Raw genomic sequence first — 19,625 nt, 5'->3', positions numbered from 1 at the left:
TGTGTGTGTGTGTGTGTGTGTGTGTGTGTGTGTGTGTGTGTGTGTGTGTGTGTGTGTGTGTGTGTGTGTGTGTGTGTGTGTGTGTGTGTGTGTGTGTGTGTGTGTGTGTGTGTGTGTGTGTGTGTGTGTACGTACATATATATTATACATACATACACATGCACACAAGGTTTTTTTTTGTTGTTGTTGTTTTTGTAGGTCATGTTATGTTTATTATACATTGAATGCACTTTCTAAAAAACCACTAAGCATTTAATTGTGTTCATAAACTACCATCCGGTTGCACTGCTTAGCCATTTGTGCACCTTTCAAATTGGTGGTTCTTCCAAAAGCTGTCAGCTCCATTTCCGTTCCATCATTGGTCATTTCTCTAGGAGATTTTGTTGAAAATCATGGGAGATGGGATTGGCCCCTTGCCTTGTCGTAGAATCTTCTCCAAAACGCATGTTCTCTCAATGTGGCATCAGGAGCCAGTTCGGCTTGGGGCTTTGGCTAAAAAAAAAAATACCATTCCTTTCCTGTAGTAATTCTCTGCAGACTACTGCAGTAGAACTTGTTACCAACTATGGTATATGAGAGTGCTTCTGTTGTATACCGTAGTTTTAACTGTCACATTTTTGCCTGGGGTAGAGGGAGGTGTGTTGTTCCTGAGATAGGTGTGCTCACAAGTAGCCAAGCATTTAGCAACCCTTCATATAGAAAATGTGTTCTACCTGTGTTGGTTTTGCTTTTCATTAATAACCTTATTTTCTGTTTTTTTTTTTTTTCTTCTTTTTTTTTGCAGTGAAAAGGGCCAAGCTCTCTGCACTACCAGGTGTGTACCTTAATGCTTCATTTAACACACCACACACACACACACACACCATGGTTAGGAAGTCTTGTTCAAAAGTCCAGGCACTATCAACAAGTAGAGATGACCTGTAAGCGAGGCTCATTTCCGGTGTTTTAACCACTGAATGGTCTTCCATCTGGGACTGTGCAGTTTGTGCCGGGGGGTGGTGAGGGGTAAACTCATGACCGTAATGTGCTGCAAGCCTGGTGGCAGCATGAGTGCAATGTAGGGTTGGGGGGGGGAAGCATGCACTTTAGTGGAGGGAAAGGAGGAGGAGGAGATTAATTTCCTCATATTCATGATTATTTCCTTCACCGTGACAATAATTATAAACAAGGAAATTAATATATTATGAAATGTAGTTTTCGCACAGCAGGGATTACCAGTGACTTCAAAAAAATATATTTATTTATTTTATTTCATTTTATTTTGTTCTCTTCACCAAACACTGTGCTGCAATATGCATCTCCGTTGGACATGCGTAGATTAGAAAATGCCACTAAACTCCAATAAAGTGGATTTCCAAACGCACGAATGATGAGCGACACTAATTCCTTCAGAATCATTGAATTTTTTTTCTTTAAAAAAAAAAATAGCTTTGCGAGACATTTAATTATTATGATTGTTGTTGTTGTTGTTATTAACTTGGAGTTTGCTATGGAAGAATCAGAGCCTCTCCTTTCACATCTAGACACACAGGGCTGTCTCAGTAGTTTTTCCTTGGCAAGGGGGCACGATCCTGAATGGGTCACCACTCCGACGCAGGATACTCAAATGGCTTGTTCTTCCGAGTAAGCTGATACTCATTCTGCTGACCTCGGAAGGATGACGTGCTGAGTAAACCCTCCTTGTGTTATCTTGATGGCACGACAGTGGCTCAAACTCAGGTCCCCAAGATCTTAAGTCAGCCACCTTAATCGTTAAGCCAACACCAGGCTTTGATTTGTCAAGGATTAAAAAAAACCACAAGATATGATTGTCATGTCTGAAACTGTCTGAGTACTGGTTCTACCTACGCTAGAAGGGCCAGTCCCCTTAAGACCCCCCCCCACTCGCCCTCTTCAATACTGGAGCAGATATGCAGATTTTGGGTTTTCATCGCCTTGTCTGTGTGTGATACTGGGTGTGGTCAGGTGTATGTGTGGACTTGTCTCGGCAAATCTTTTTGTTTCAGAGAAGAATTACGAAATCACATGATGGGGAAGAAAAACAAATCAAAATGCTTCAACCACACTTGAACACCAATCTGTATTAACATGCAAAATGCTGTACTCAGTGTTCTGATCTGTTGCACTGCTACTACTACCATTTACCATATTGTACTATTTTGTTGCACTACATGCTGTATTAAACTCGCACAATGCTGTAATGACGCGCACTGTGTTGCCACAACCTGTGATATTGTATATTATTGTACGTCTTTGTCTGTTTGTTCCTCCTGATACTCCAGTGCTTTATTTGGTTGTTGCTGTACTCGGTTAAAGCAGGCTATTCCATTTTATCGTATATTCTCGCACACTTTTGTATAAAAATACAAACTCAACACAAATCCCAATATGACAAATTTGAAGGTTCAACGATGTGCATGGCGATGTAAGGCGATGTGCGTGAAGGAAGGTGAGGGGGAATGGGCATTGAGTGTGTTTGGAATGCAAATACAAGCTTTCTGGTAACTGGGATAAACAAACAGTCGTGGCAACGTTCAACCACAAAAGTTGCATTTATTTAGTTATTTATTTTGATTTGCACAACCACACAGTCTCGACGAAGACCACTCGGCGCTCAAAATGTCAAACCTGAGCCCAGCCTGCTGGTCAACTATGCGGCAGAATTCCGCAATTCCTGTTTGTGTTTCACATTTGCTCGACCCACCAGGCCCTCTTAAGGGAATTCAAAATATGAAATGAATTTACCCTTTTAAAAACTTTATTTATTTATTTTTAAATAATCTTTCTACATTTGGGTTGATGTGCTGCTTCCCATCTGAGTACTTCACAATGATATGAACTTGTGTTAACATCGTTATAGTTTGGATTTCGACTCGTGTATTCAACTGTTGACGTGTTTATCTCCTAATGCTCTTGTGATTCGAGTATGGTACAGTGATGTCCTTATCCTCCATCTGATAGCCTCCCTCACCCTATTATCCACCCTCTCAGTTCCCTTTCCCCCTCCATGACATCTACACATTGTAGAAATAATTCTAACATTGGCTCTCACTTTACTCCAGATCATGTGTGCAGTTGTACTCCCAATGGATATTTTTCACTGCATCGTTCATGCGTTTTATAAACGTCCAACCATTGTAACGGATAAAGTGTTTTTACATTGCATAATTTGTGTTTTAACACAATTGCATGATGGTGGTTTCTCTAAGCCAAAGCAATGGATTCCCATCTTTTTGCTGGTTGCTCTCGTCCCTTTCCTCTTCTCTCCATCCACCATCCGTTCCTTCATCGCCTTGTCTCACCTGGTTGTGCCATTGCTCCACTGTCGGTGCATTCCCTTCTACCCTGTGTCTTTTTTTCGCTTTTCCTTGACCCGAAACGTTGTATGCAAAACAAAATCACAGGGATTTATTGCTTCCTTAAGATGATTCATCAATTATCATTTTACACACAGGCTCTGGGCTGAATTAATTTTGAGACTAGGACATGCATATTAACTGAAATGTCAGATTATTAAGATGAAGAAGAGCTCCAGCCAAGTTTCTTTATGGTAGTAATTTGCTTGTTGGGTTATTTGAAAGGCCATTAAAAGGTTTGGCCGTGGCAAAGGAGGTTACTTCAAATTGTTCAAATGTGTACCTTTCATCTTCCTTTAAACAACTACACATAAAAGGCATTTCAAATGCCTGCTTTGATTTTCAACCTCCGGGCCTGAAAAGCACTCGTTACAACAGTTTTATTAATTTATTTTTCCTTTTTCCCGTAATGTTGCTTGAATGGCAAGACGGAACATGTGCTGGAAGTGTACGGTCGGAAAGATCTCTCAGGAGGGATAGGATTGCTGCAGACTACAAACACCGAGTCACTGTTGGACCACGAATGCCTTTCGGATGTCGAAGCTGATTTCTGCTTTTCCCCTTGCTAATTGCCTCTGGAGTTCAGATTTGTGCTTTATTACCATTGTGGTTGATTGTTGCAAAGGCATGCGAGTTTCAATGTTGTGTTGCTTGGCCTTTTCTGTAGTTCCACTTGACGTTCTTTTAATAGGAATAGAATTCAAATTTATCCGATCTAAATTTTAGTAGTGTTTCACTTTTGGCTCATGAGGGACCTATAACATGATTTGACCAAAATAAACGTGTTTTACTCCAAAATTCTCATAAATCTCAATTATTAGACTTTTATTGCAGCCACATAAATCTCAATCCATTCTTATAATGGTTTCCCATCGAGTCGACTGAGTAAGTCGTCATCCGTGGAAAGGCGCGCATGGTCTCCTTGGAGAGAGCGGACCTTTGAATCTAGTCTAATCGGTGCGTTGATGTACACAGACCACCGTCAAAGAAGGTGTTTTCCATGTTATGCATCTTGAAAAGCGAAGCAGTCCCAAATATTCAGATTTAAAATGGCATCAACAGGTTGTTGCTTATCCAGCCAATTTGTTTCTTTGCACACTGGAACCTACGGTGTCCCAAGAGATTTCCGAAATGGGAATTTCTCGTTAATTATTGAATTCCTTGCAAAGCGGTGTTGGGTGTAGAATTTCTGTGCTTGTCCAGCCCAAGCTGCATGGTGTACCTGCTCAATATTTCATTGACAAAGTGGGACAATAGACAAATCAGGAGGGTGTCCTTGATACTTGCATTTGAGTTGGGGCTTCTGCACATGTGCATAATGCAAGCTTTGTAGGCCTGTGCACCACATTGGCCTTTTCTCACGCTCCCTATTGGACCCACAACACCTGAGTAAGCTGATGTAATCGATCGGTTGTGTCATTACAACATTATACATTTATGGTGTAACTGTGTTAATCATTAATCACTGAAAATTGTAATGTAGTGTATAATGTGGATCGGTTATCAAATGATCGTAATTGAGTATGGTACCATTATAAACACCGTGTACTCTGAGTCTAGTCTTCGTCAATTCAAGAAACATCATCTGAATGCAAATTGTCCTGACGTTTTAGAGGCAGTGTCACATCATGGAGTGCACCAACCTTTTGAAGACGACATTCGGCTGGCTGTCCCTTATTGGAGCATTTACTAGTGCATGGTGAAGATTTCTCGGTGAATTTTGAAAATATCAGGTCATTGCATGCCTGTAGCCTGGCTAACTCGCAATTTCCTGATTTTTGCCAACACTCTCATAAGAAGTGGTTGCTACCGATTATTATTATTATTATTATTATTATTATTATTATTATTATTATTTAAACACTCCAACATCATGACAGTCACCGTCTTTGTGCTGTCTCAGGTATTGTTACTGTCCAATGGGCAGACTGGTCCAAAGGTGAATAAATGGTCCGGTGTATATCTGCCAACATTCGAATGAGATTGGTGGCACCAATTTTTAACACTCTTTGCAACATCATGACGGTCACCATCTTTGTGCTGTCTCATGGATTGCTACCATCCAAGGGATGGGCAGACCAGTCCAATGGCAAATAAATGGTCCGGTGTATATCTATAAGCTAATTGTTTTACACCAATTTTTTTTAATGTTGCTTGTCCTAACTTGAGTTTTGATTGATAATCAGTTTGTTGTTTAATGTGTGTTCTTAAAACTGATTTCAATTTCCCTTTTCAAAAAAATTCAACATAAGATCTACACGATAATGTGTTAAAATATTCCACAGTGTTTAATGCACTTTGCACGTTGAAAATAAATTGCAACAGCCACATCATTGTTTTATTGCTTCGTATCCCTCCGTTGGATTGAATGCATTGCAACAGTCGAGGATGAGGTTTGATTTGCAAATGCAATTTGTTTTCACATTAGTTGATCTTGCTCAATGGGACTGTGTGCACAAAATCTGTGTTTTGTGATGTCTGATTTGAATTCCAAGTACCTTATGAAGTTATTTGCCTTGTTCGTATTATTATTATTATTATTATTATTATTATTATTATTTTCTTCCAACATCGGTTCTCCACATCTCAAATGTACACTGTTTTTAGAACAACCAATCGGTCCCTGGAGAGATTACTCGAGGAAAACTTGAGGGTTGAATCCTTGGGTTAGTAAAACCTTTTATAAGTAAAACCAATTGTGCTCTTTAACAAACTTTCAGCAACATGAAAATTTTCTGTTTTTTTAAGCATCATTGAGTGAACTTTCCAGAGCCAAGGCAACATTACCAAACTAGAAGGGCATTCAGTAGGGCGCATAACTCCGCCACGCAATGCTTGATCCAGTAGAACATATTGTGCCCAATATATATATTTGAAATATCATACTATATATTATTTTTGGCCTCATCTCTCATGTTAATGAATCACTTAGAAAAATTAAAGAAATTATTATCCGGATTCAGATTTTCACCAAAATTTTAACATTTCATCCATGTAACATACCCAATCTGTCCACAACTTTTTGAGATATCCTGCACACAGACAAACAAACAAAGATGTCATGCCAAGCGCGATACTTGAAAAATCCATAAAACAAATTTGACCTTAAAATAATTGGTGGTTGAATTCAATGACACAATATGCAACTCGCTTTAAAATTTCAAGTCAATCACATGAAGAGTGACAATTTTAGAAATTCAGCCCATGTGGACCTCAAAAATACTTCAATGAATTCAGTCACCTGACATGTAAATCCTGTTCAAATTTCGAGTCAATCGGATGAAAATTGAGGATTTTAGAAATTCGGCTTATGTTGACCTTTCGGCCTACATTTACCTCAAATAATTGGTTGAATTCAGTGATCTGAGATGCAAATCCTGTTCAAATTTCTCGTCAATAGGATAAAAATTGAGGATTTTAGAAATTTGACCAAATGGTTGACTTTTTGACCTCAAAAACAATCGGCTTCTTGCTTATGATTGACTCTACCATGTGGTGAAGATTGGTTTAAATTTGTGACCTGTAGGCGATCGACAAACAAAACAAATGGACAGACATCTAGAAGGGCACTCGGTAGAGCGCATACCTATTCCGGCAAGTCCTGATCCACCAGAGCATATCAGGCCCAATACATTTTGAGATATCCGACAGACAGACAACCTCCTTTTACCTTCAGTGGCAAGGGTAAATATCATGCTGTATTTGGTTTGTGGACCGATCTCTCAATGGTGAAGAATCACTTTAAAAATTCTAGTAATCTGATCCGGATCTGGATCTTCACTAAAATTAAATTGGTTCGTCCTTGTCACACACCTAATCTGCCCAGAAAATTTCATCCGGATCCATCCAACTTTTTGAAAAACCCTGCACACACATAGACAGACAGGGGTGAAAATGTAACCTCCTTTCACCTTTGGTGGCAAAGGTAACTAGAGAGTTGATAGAGTACATTACCCCATGCAGTGTTTAGGTATGTACTTCAACTTAAATAAATTGATTTTAAAGATCATAAAAATTCCAGATGTTTAGTGTGATGGAAGCAGTTTTATACATCACCTTTATACCCCACCCAACTTAACATGGGCAACTACTGCAAAACAGAAGGGTTTTGTTCGTGCAAAGACAGCGATTTGTGTTCCGCAGTATTCAAGTATACGATTCATTTTAAATACAATGAAGATTGCAAAAGTTGTGTAAATAAATCTATTTCGGAATTTTACCACCGTTAACGCAGTGCCATCACTTTATCTAACGTGTTCCATTAGTCATTCGTGCCTTTTGTATGTGTCCTTTATAACGTCCTTTAAAACAGTAAGTATCCTGTTTGGAATTATTTTCCATTTTGTTTTCCTTGCAGGCAGAGTAGAAAAAAAAAAAAAAAAAAAACATCTCACTCTGCACATATGCAGTGGGGACGAATTTAGAGGCGAGTAGTGTTAAATGGCAGGTTTGTTTTCCGATTTGTGTTTAAAAAAAAAAATATATAACATTCAATTCGATAAGTTATTCATCGATGATAAACTGACATTTACAGATGGAAGGACATGACCCCTCTTTTTGCTTCTCCTGTGTGGGGTAATTTATTTGTATTGCCAGTATAATTTTAGTTTGATGTAATTACCTTTTGCCACTGAAGGTGGACGGAGGTGGTTTTCAGCCATTTGTCTGTTATTTGCAAAATCTCGGATTCGCAATTGGTTGGTCTGGTCTGTTGTTCTCTGTCTGTTGCCTGCAGGTCGCATTTTTTACTCCTGTCTTCACAAAAGTTAATCACCTGGTAGAGATAGTCACAAGCAAGAAGTGTATTTTTTTTTTTTAGGTCAAAGGTCAAGGTGAAATAAATCGTTTTTCATCCTGTTTACTTTATATATGTTCACAGACTATATTCCACTGATGATTACCTCTGCCACAGATGGTGGCAGGATGCTATGTTTTCATGTCTGTCTGTGTGGATGACATCTCAAAAAGTTGTGGATGGATTTGGATGGGATAATTTTTTCAGTGATTCTTCCCCATTGAGAGATAGTAATCCATGAGCCAGACCTCAAAACTTCAGGTTTCATTACCAAAAAGGGGACCAGACCCCACCATGATTTTTGGTAAGCTTGATACCTCAATTGTCTGAAATCAGTTAATGGACTTGCAAGGAAGTAGCTGAATGACCTTTTGGTGGCCATCTTTAAAAATGCCCGCCGTTATTTCACCAAAATGGAGTTAATTGGAAAAATACCCACAACTCACCTCCAGAATGTCCTATGGACATGCGGTTTGGCTTAAAATGATCGTAAGAACATTCTACATCTGCCAATATATAGTTTTGGATAGTTATTTGCTACAGTATGTTCTAAATTTCTCCCAACAAAGTGTCATTTTAAGGTTTTTTTTGTGATATGTTATCAGAAGTTTTCTGCCAATTAATGTTCAAATATATCTAAGCTCATTTTTTACCTTGGTCACCGAGAGTGGTTCATAAGGCATTCAAAGAAAGTCAAATATCAAGTTATCTGAACTTCACAGGATTCTATAGATGCGTTTTGTGGCATGCTCCTATTTGCTATTTCCGGCTTTTTGGGGTAGCGGTAAACTGGTATCAATAAAACTTTTCACAACACTCCACATAACACTTTTCATCGGAATAAAATGCAGGAGTTCATGCTCATGAATTCCCCTGTATGAACTGTTAACAGTCACTCATAGCTGGCAGCCCCTTGGCCTGGATTTCGGATGATGGAAGGGGTGGGGGGGACTTTATGTCTGATGCGCAGGTTCTGACTTCAGGAAAAATTGGAGGATTCGTATTGTCTTCTCCCTCTGGCAGCCCAAGCCCCCCCCCCCCATGGGTTGACACTTGGATGTGTGCTACATCTGGGTAGCCCACGGCACCCATGGAAGATTTACCAACAATAACGACAACAAAAAATCTACAATTTCAAAAAATCTACAGGAAAATTGATCTTAAAGTGAAAGTAGCTGCTTGTGAGCAAATGGCAGGCAAGATCATGACATTTAGTAACAATCCTGGACTCATTGGTGCTTTAACCCATTGCAAGCGCTGTCCAGATGCCGAAATGGTAAGTACATAAACTGAGTGTTGTCCACCAGGGCCATAGCCTGGTCAGAGTATGTGCTGACCCCACCCCCGCCCAGGACTACGCCCCTGCCCATGATGCACTTTTGAATGATGAATTATGCCAGAGGATTCTGTATCTGTTCGGGTCTTACCTAGATGTTCTGCAGCACGAAAGTGGCCAATTGGCATCCTTCTGGATGATTTATGTAGATATGGTCGAGATTATGCTTGGTCTGATACGTGCGGATCGCAAAGGTGACTGGCACTTGCATTTATCATGCATCAACGACTCGATACCTTGGTGTTTTGCCATGGACAAGACAAACTATTCAAGATATCTGCCAGTGTACTATGTGCAGATGACCCAATTGGAGAACACATGTCCAGACCTTCATGATCATTTTCTCCATGGTGGCTTCTCAGTTCAACTTCAGCAAGTGAACCCGTTTGCCAAAATTGCAATTGATCAAACAGTTGAAGAGACCATGAACAAGGATACCCAAACATCCGGAGGTACAAGAGGCTTTAGTCTGAGACAAGGTGCCTTGTCACGATTTCATCTAACCGCCGAGTACAGGGCAGAAGCTCTGAGGCAACTCCGAGAAATGGTATCAGCGAGTTCGTGTCTAGGTCATACTGACCTACAAACCTCTAGAATCAAGAGGGACGAAAATGATGTGACATCAATTGTTGATATGTTGGAAAACAATTGCACTAATCCGTTCTCAAGCCAACCGTCAGATCTTGTGAATTTAGCAACCGGTGCCGCAGCAACGCCAAATGTGAGCGCTGACTTATTGAAAGCCTGTGAAAAAGGTAAAGAAGCCTTCAAGTTACATGCACAGAAGTTAGAGGAGGGTTCAGGATTTTATGACCCAATAAAGAAACTTAAATTACAAACATTCAGTTCAATGCAGAAAGACACAGTTGTCAATGCTGGGACAAACAAAGAGATTGTTTTGAAGGCAGACCATCGTGTCTTTGGACATATGATCTTGATCGCTCAGAACAGGAAGTTAGATATGAAAGAAGTTCTCTGCTATCCTCTCGGTCCCAAACCATGGGCATTGGCCAATGGTGACGGCACCCTAAAGAAAACAGGGAAAGCAACTTTGGGCAAAAATATTGAAAAATAAATTGCTAATGTTGAATTGTCCTCAGGTCCTCGGGCAACAATAGTTGATGCCATGGGGATAGTCCAAAAGATTCACGGCGAGAATCTGACATTTGAAGAACTCTCAGTGATAATTCTGAAGAAAGTCCTGAATGATTGCCAGGGAAGTGGACGAGTTGATGTTGTGTTTGACGTTTCCAAAGACCTGTCAATTAAAGACGCAGAACGGTTGCATCGTGGTTCTCAACATGGCATTGTATTTAATCAGATAAAGCAGGACACAAAATAAAGAACTGGAAAAGGATGTTGGTGAGTAAGGAAAGCAAGAACAAGCTTACAATGTTTCTAGCTCACAACTGGATGGAAGAACGGAACAGACAAACTTGGTAACACAACAATGATGGTCACCTCTGGTGAAAAGTACTTCCAGATTACGAAGGATAATGTGACAGAGGTTGCGGCGCTTGCATCAACCCATGAAGAAGCTGACACGAGAGTTCTGGTTCATTGCAAACATGCTGCCATTACGTATCCAAAGGTTATGGTGATTTCAGAGGATACTGATGTACAGTATTTGTGATCCTCCTTGGCCTACATTCGGAATTCGGGACCAGTAGAATCCTGTTAAGATGCAGGGAAAAAAAAAAACCAAATAAGAATTATTGACATCTCGAGGTTGGGTACAATACTAGGCAAGGATGTGTGTACGTCGTTGATAGGAGTCCATGCGTGGACTGGCTGTGATTCAACTCCGAAATATATATATATATATATATATATATATATATATATATATATATATATATATATATATATATATATATATATATATATATATATATATATATATATATATATATATATATATATATATATATATATATATATATATATATATATATATATAGAGAGAGAGAGAGACAGACCAGCTGCACACCAGGGCTCAGTATTCATTCGCTGGCCAGCGTAACGTAAAATCAATCAATTTGATCCGCAAAAACCAGCATTTCAGAGAAGCGTTCATGAAACTTGGTCAGGAGTGGGTCGTCAGAGATGAAATGTTCGAAACGATACAGGCATTCACCTGTAGCATGTATTGCTCAAACACGAATGTCAAGGAGGTCAACATCCTCCAATATGATTTGTTCTGTTCAAAGAAAGGGGATGTTTCATCGGGGCAGATTCCCCCGTGCAAGGATGCATTAAAACAACACACGCAACATGAGAACTACCAGTCTGCCATTTGGAGGCATAGTCTCCAGAACTTTCCTGAGATACCCAGTCCCACTGAAGGGCATGGTTGGATAATGGTAAAGGGAAACTTGGAAATATATTGGCTTACAATCGCCCCAGCCCCAGAGGCTGTTCTGGCACTAATGTCGTGCAAGTGCCCAAGAAGTTGCAATGATGACTGCCCCTGTGTAGTGAATGGTTTCAGCTGCACACCAGCGGGCAGACTACAAAACTGTGCCAATATGCATGATGAGACAGAGGATGAAGACCAATTGCAAGACATGGATGATAGTGACAGTGACGAGGAAGACTAAATTAGATGTATTTTTAAGTGGTTGAGTACATATTGAGAAAGTGTATTTTAATTTGTGGACGAGTGCTAAAGTCAAGACGTCGGGAAAACCTTGCCAGGAAATTACTGGGGGGTACCGCGAGAACCAGTATGGTCGGTCAAACAACATCTGGATATTAGTTCGCAATTACATGAAATGATCATTCATTTGTCAGTAAAAGTTTAATTCGGCAGGGCATTGGGATGCAGTTTGAACACAGACTGTATTACTGGATCACCTAAGTATGAAAATAGCCAGAAGTTGTTGGATCAACCAAACCAGCTCTCGCGGTACCCTCCAGTTATGGTACATGTACAGTCAGATATACCCAAAGGAACTTGTTCAACGCTTTTTTGGCGGACATATTAATAATTTCTCGGAGACCTTGGACACCATATGGGCAATATTTAGTGAATTACTTTTTAATACAAGTTTTGTGAAAACCACTAACAGTAACTGGTAAGACATAAAAATGTTGTTGATTTTGAAAACAACTATAACAATAGCAAACTACTGGTCCCTCTGCTGAGTACCGGTCAACTCCTGGTTTGTACCCTGTACATTTTGGGGCTATAGATAGATGAATAGACATTCAGGGTATTGTTCGCATTAATCACAATCTGTCATAGATGGGCTTTGTGTCCCTTCCTGCGATAGGGCCAGGGATAGGGCCCCAGTTGGTGTACTAATACATGGGAAATGTATACTGACCAGTACTCAGCAGAGGGTCTAGTATATAATGAGCATATGTAAAATCTTATTTCAGTTATAAAAATGCCTATTAGATATTTTGAAACTCCAATGGTGGCATAGTATAGAAGGTTTTTGAGATCGGGTACCCCAAAAAAGGCCGAAAACTGACAAATAGATCATGTACGAAAACGTATCTATCGAATCCTGTGAAGTTCAGATAACTTGATATTTGACTTTCTTTAAATGCCTTATGGACCACTCTAGGTGACAAAGGTAAAAAAATGAGCTTAGATATATTTGAACATTAATTGGCAGAAAACTTCTGATAACATAGCAAAAAAAAAAAACCTAAAAATGCCACTTTTTGGGGAGAAATTTCGAATTTTGGAACATACTGTAGCAAATAACTATCCAAAACTATATATTGGCAGATGTAGCATGTTCTTACAATCATTTTAAGCCAAACCGCATATCCATAGGACATTATGGAGGTGAGTTGTGGGTATTTTTTTTCCAATTTCCTCCATTTTGGTAAAATAACGGCGGGCATTTTTAAAGATGGCCGCCAAAAGGTCATTAAGCTACCTTCCTTGCAAGTCCATCACCTGATTTCGGACACTTGAGGTATCAAGCTAACCAAAAATCATGGTGGGGTCTGTTCCCCTTTTTGGTAATGAAATTCGGTCTGGCTCATGGACTATCAGGCCAAAAGCGATATGTAGCACAATATCTCAAAAATATGTTTTGCCTGATATGTTCTTGTGGATCAGGCATTGCGTAGTGGAGGTATGTGCTCGACTGAGTGACCGAGTACATGTATGTATTGAGAACCATTGTGTCTGTCTATGTGTTTGTCTCGTGTTTCCAGCGGCCGCTTCCTGTGCTACATTTGAAGATCTCAACATTGATTTTAGAAATGATAGGCGAACAGGCATGAGTAATGTTGATGCGAAATTTTATTTCACAAGCAGGATATTCTGCCCTCTTTTTAAACAAATCAATCCTCCACCACCTGATGTTGCACCACAATTTCACAGTGGGTGGTATAACTGGCTCAGAGCTTTGGCTCTAAGTGAAACCATGAGTGCCACACAATTAACCTTTTTAAAGTCCATGAAATAATTTAAATTTAATGATTTAAACTTTTCCCAGCACCAGGAATGGGTCCTTTTGCTTCCTTTTCCCATCACTAGGGACTGGTACTTTTGCTCGTACTGTACTGTATGTAAAACTGAAAAACACGGGTGGACGGTGAACCCTCATCGAGGTGAAGTCTTTGTCGACCCTGTGAGTCGAATCAATAAAATTTGTGCTGTTTGAATGCGAGTTGGACCTTTAGTACATCTATTGATTACTTACTAGCAGGGACCCATGGAAATCCCACGGAATGCAAAATGTGACTTCATGCCCTCAACTCCCCCAGTGCCCCACATATACCCCAAGTCCTCAACGTCCACCTCCCAAAACAAAGTCCTTGCCTACCCCTCTCAACCCTAAGGCATCAATCCTCTCCCCACTCCAAGCCTTCAAACAACCTCACCACCTGTCTTGTATATACATCGCCAACTAATAATGCATGCATCACCAATGAAGAACGTCAATGCCTGAGTGGACTTGCATTAATTAGAATGGAATGGGGGAGACTATGGACAAATCGACAGAGGACATGGCATTTGAACCTGTTGTGACATCATTAGCTAGATGCTCTGATGGTAGTCAAACGGGCAAACACTATCAACAAAATCGGAAAGCAGGAGAGTGATTTTTTTGGGGGGAGGTAACAAGGGAAAACGTGTTATTACCTCTGCCACCAAAGGTGCGAGGAGGTTGTTTTCTCCCCTATGTGTGTGTGTGTCTGTCTGTCTTTGTGTACAGGATATCTCAAAAAGTTGTGGACAAACTCTGACGAAACCTGGTGTGGACAGGTTTGGTGGGTGACAAGGACAAACTGATTAGATTTTGGTGAAGATCCAGAACTGACTACTAGAATTTTTAAGTGATTCTTCACCATTGAGATATTGGGCTAAACTAATATATAGCATGATATCTCAAAAAGTTGTGGACGGATTTGGAAGAAACTTGGTGTACACAATTCGATTTTTGTGAAGATCTGAATCTGCATCTGTACACAAGAATTATTTCATTTTTTTAAGTGATTCTTCATCATTGAGAGATGGGGCCAAAAACGGTATGGTACGGTATAGCATGATTCTTCAAAAATGTATTGGGCCTGGTATGTTCTCGTGGATCATGCATTACATGGCGGGGGTATGCGCGCTACCGAGTGGCCTTCGAGTTAAAATAGTTTTTAACAGGCGAAGACAAATTAAAAATACATCATGGATTGAAACAATGCAGTATTGGAATCGACGAGTGGGCATTTCCACTTGTAGAGCAGGAGTACCGTTCTTGGCGCACCATTGGTGAGCAATGTGCTCTTGTACACTCTTAGAAATGCACTTTATAATTTTTGAAAGAAATTTTATTGATGACTACACCACGTAATTGTAAGAAGGTCCATTATATTTTGTGGAAGATTTGTAATACTGGTTACCACCAGAGGCCACACACACACACACACACACACACACACACACACACACACACACACACACACACACACACACACACACACACACACACACACACACACACACACACACACACACACACACACACACACACACACACACACACACACACACACACACACACACACACACACACACACACACACACACACACACACACACACACACACACACACGTATTGTTATATATGATGGGATATTTTTGTGATTTTTATTATTGCTAAACCTCAGGATTTTTTTCCAAGATATCAGATTGAAACGTGTGTGTGTACCAAATTTGTCATGCACAGCATTCCATCAGGTAAAGCACTTGATCGGTCAAATCTTCCAAATTAACAAATTATTGTTTCCAGATCTGGATACTAATACTTCTAAGTGATTCTTCACCATTGAGGGATAGGGCCAAAAACTATACGTATCATATTTCAAAACGTTATGGTCAGATTCGGGCGAAACTTGGTGGACGAGTCGTGTCGGTGACAAGAATAAGCCGATTAAAATCTGTTTAAGGTCCAGATCCAGATGTGACCTATCGGTGGGATAAAAAAAAAACTTGAACTGTTCAGCCAGGCGGAGGTATGCACCCTACAGAGTGCTGTTCTAGTTATGAATTGGTTTCCTTCCTCTTGTTCCATTTGTTCCACATTATGTAGAGAACAAATTTCATCTCTACAAAGCTACATTTTGTTCTCTTCGTTAGATATTGAAGTGTTACTGAAGTGTTATTGAAGCTCCGTTGCAGGTGTTGTTAAAAAGTGCAGTCACCACCAACATGGTATGCAACGCGAAAACAGAATCGACCAGTAGCATGAACAAATGCTGTGATTGGTGATCATTTTGTAAACGAGTTTAAGAGTCTGCAACAGTTTTGAAGGTGACAACAGGTTAGATTGCCATCAAGTAAAATATGATAATGGTTGCATTGGGAAGCTGTGCCAGGTGAGTAAAAACTCCATGTACCATTGGCAGGGAACTTGGTGTTGGGTGGCTTTTACTAAATATGTGGGATATGTACAGATCAGCACTTTGCTTGAGGTTCGGGGCCTCAATCCATTGCAGTGTTGTAACTACTAGCGTGTTTGTTGCTTGGCTGGGAACCCTGCAAAGTGCTGTTAATTCTGTTGTTTTTAACTAATGGTAGAGTGGGGTGAATTAAAGTTGAAATGCTTTCCTTTACGTCGGTTTTTGGTCAGAATGTTGAATTTCTGGGCTTGATTATAATCCAAAAATGTCGAATGCGGTGCTGCTGCCTGTGCTTTGGGGTCAGGCTGGCGGTAAGGAAGGGTGTGTTGGTTGAACTAGAGTTTGGGTTCATTGTCTTCAGGATGTGTCTATTTGTTCAGGGAAACCATCGTCCTCCATTGCTGGGAGGAAATTTGGGACAAATTCTATCAATAAGTAACTGTGCTAAAACTTTTTAAAATATTATTATGGGGAATGAAAGGAGGTGGTGCTGAACAACAGCCTTGACTTGTTGCAGGTAATTGTGTGATTGGATACAACACAAAAAAGCTGATTCTACCGGTGGAAGGATGAGCGAGTCGAAGGGATGCGGGCCGCGAGCATGATGCCTGGATGTTGAAAGTTTCATAAACTCCTGGGTATATGTTTAGGAACCTTGACGTCCGTCCTCTGACTGTTTGCTGAGACATTGCAAATGAGAAATGTTCAGTATAATGAACAAAAAATGCAAAGGAGAATATGAAGGGGGTAACTGGATGATCATATTTTCCCCTTTAAGTCTGGAGAGGAGGAGACGATTGCCATGGCAAGGGATGCAAGACCAGATGAGAGGCAATGAAGACCGAAAGGTCTCTAGCCTTTTTTTTTTTTCTTTCTGTAAGAGCTTTGTTCTTTGAATTGATACAAACAGCTTCCAAAGGGAAGTGTGCAAGCCAGGAGCTGAAACTTTGGTTTTGTAGTTGGACATGTGCCTTGGCCTCTTGTTCGGTGAGGCCGATGTCTCTTCAGTGCTTTCGACTCTAATTTTTTTTTTTTTAAATCCAGGAGTGAGAGGTGAAATGAAGGGGTGTCAACCCATAAAGGACACCACAACTCCATTGTGCTACAAATGATGGACAAGTTCGGAACAAATTCCGAGGAAGGACTTGTTCTCTGGAGAATGCCAAATCTGGTCCTTACTTTGAAGGCCATTGTATAAATATGGTCGTTCCACAAGGTCATTGTCGGCCATTATTTTAAGATTAACTTCTTCAAAGGTTGATTGCAGTTCTAAGTGTTTGGGTAGATATTCATGACGGTCGTTTTTGAGGAACAAGGTGTTTAAGATTGAGACATCCCATGATGTTAGTGGTGATGGAAGCGGCTGAAGCCAATCTTTTGTTGAGATGTAACAGGGTATTCCCAGTGATTCAAAGGTTCTCATTTTAAACCAAAAATATTCCTCGACCCATCGTGCTTCCTTCATGTACACCAGCTCCTCTGGGAAGTTTAGATGAGAAGCTCCAGAGCCACATGCTGTTTGTTAGTGGGAAGAAAAACCTCAAGGCAGGCATGAAGAGGGCCTTGAACTGTGCAGGTAGATCAGGGCACCAAAGCTCTGGATACAACTGTGTATAATTATTGTTGAAAGATCTTTGCACATGTCTGCAAGTCCCTCATGAATTGAAAGTCTTTGCATACTTATCATAACAATCGAGTGCAGGTTTAGAGGTCACCACATGGTCTTCGTGTGACCTTTTCATTGAACCATAGTGCTCTTACACACTTTCTGTTTGATTCATCCCCTTGAGGCTTTGATTAGACGTTCTGCAGTGTACAAAGTAGAATATTCATGACATGGATTTGAATGATGGGAACGTCTTGTGTATCCATGCTTGCATGGCAGCATTTGCATACTTGCTTTTCAGGATGCGTTCTTTCATGTCTATTTTTGTCGATTCAGGTCTTTCATGTCCATTCAGGATGTCTATTTTTGTGGACCTTTGAGAAGGCGAGTGCATTGAGGGAAGCTGTTGTGTTTGGATGCATCAAGGCCTGGCTTTTTTTTCTGTAAATAAGGAGCATGTACCCTTTGCTTACAGCTTAGTGCCATTGTTGCCTGATCACAGCTCGTATTTCACCGTGCTGTTTTCTGTTTCTCTCTTCGGTCACATTTCTACTTTGCAGTGGTGTGTAGGTACTGACTGGTCCAGGCAATGATGTCGCTCGCATAATGTTTTGTCCGTTGTCATGCAAATTGGTTGTACAGGATTACTTGAGAACGGAATTCTCCCAAAATGGCTCTCACATTACATTTCTCTTAGATAGAGTTGCTGCTGCCAAATGCACCATGAGGTTTTTCTCATCATTGTGAGATGCCACAATGATAAGTAAGTTGAGATCGAGGGCATTCATTTGTAGATATAAAGGCTTATTTTGATGGGTGCTGTTCTCACCTTTGGGCTGTCTGGCTTTGGTTACTTTGCCTGTGTAAATGGATTTGAATACAAACCACTTTTTAGGTCATCTCTTCGAGCATGACCTAATAATATGGGTGTGGATATCCTTCGATCCGTCCGTCCGTCCGTTCACAATGAAGTTGAAGCGGGAGATCTGGTCATTAGTGATCCTGATCGAGGTCGATGAGACGTACACGATGGTATGACTTTCAAGGTCACCAAAGGTCAAGGTCACGGGGCCTTTGAAGTTGTGAAAATGACGATTTTTAAAATTCTATCTCCTCCGCCATTTCTCAAGCAATCTTGAATTTGATTGTAGCATATGAATCTATGGGACAATATCTAAATTTGGTCAGGACGGATTTTCGAATTTCGCTTTCGTTTTCGTGTCACGTGAATTCAAAGTTTGCAAAAACTGCCCTACCTTCAGGAGGCTATATAATCTCCACTGGGCATGGTAAAAGTTAGTGAATGGTGTCATTGCAAAGCAGCTGACCTTGTATATTTATACATTTTCCACCGAAAGTGCAAAAGTTTCAAAACCCGAAATGTAAACATCGGCATTTATTTTCAAAATATAATTTAGTGCGTGTGCGCCAAAATGTCGAGTCGTCTTTAACCAAACTGTGCAGTTCAAGCTGCGCAGTAGAACTGCGCAGTAGTCTTCGGTCATAACTGAACATTGAGAACTTGTGGTATTATAGAGATGACCATCACCCCCACACGGGGGTAATTTTTTAGTATGGTACCAGCAGTAAGTGCTGCCTTGTGGAGAATTGTGTTCCATAAAAAGGAAGTTAAACTGTTTGTCTTGTACATCTTGTACATTACAAAA

The 19,625-nt window shown here is 40.3% G+C and overlaps 1 protein-coding gene across 2 annotated transcripts in view; it reads left to right on the top strand.

Annotated features, from left to right (window-relative positions):
* UNC13B (unc-13 homolog B) overlaps positions 1-19,625 on the top strand; it is a 353,113-nt gene that overhangs the window by 4,340 nt on the left and 329,148 nt on the right. For both annotated transcript variants that reach the window (XM_085846260.1, XM_085846261.1), the window contains exon 2: positions 785-814. In XM_085846260.1, coding sequence (XP_085702386.1) covers positions 785-814 — 30 coding nt within the window. The remainder of the gene's footprint in view (positions 1-784; positions 815-19,625) is intronic.

Source organism: Eptatretus burgeri, chromosome 11 (genome assembly GCF_056783735.1).
Source record: "Eptatretus burgeri isolate ZD-2024b chromosome 11, Ebu_testis_v1, whole genome shotgun sequence".
NCBI classification, from domain to species: Eukaryota; Metazoa; Chordata; class Myxini; order Myxiniformes; family Myxinidae; genus Eptatretus; species Eptatretus burgeri.
Note: the sequence above shows the minus strand (reverse complement) of the source record. Positions and strands in the feature narration are given on the sequence as shown.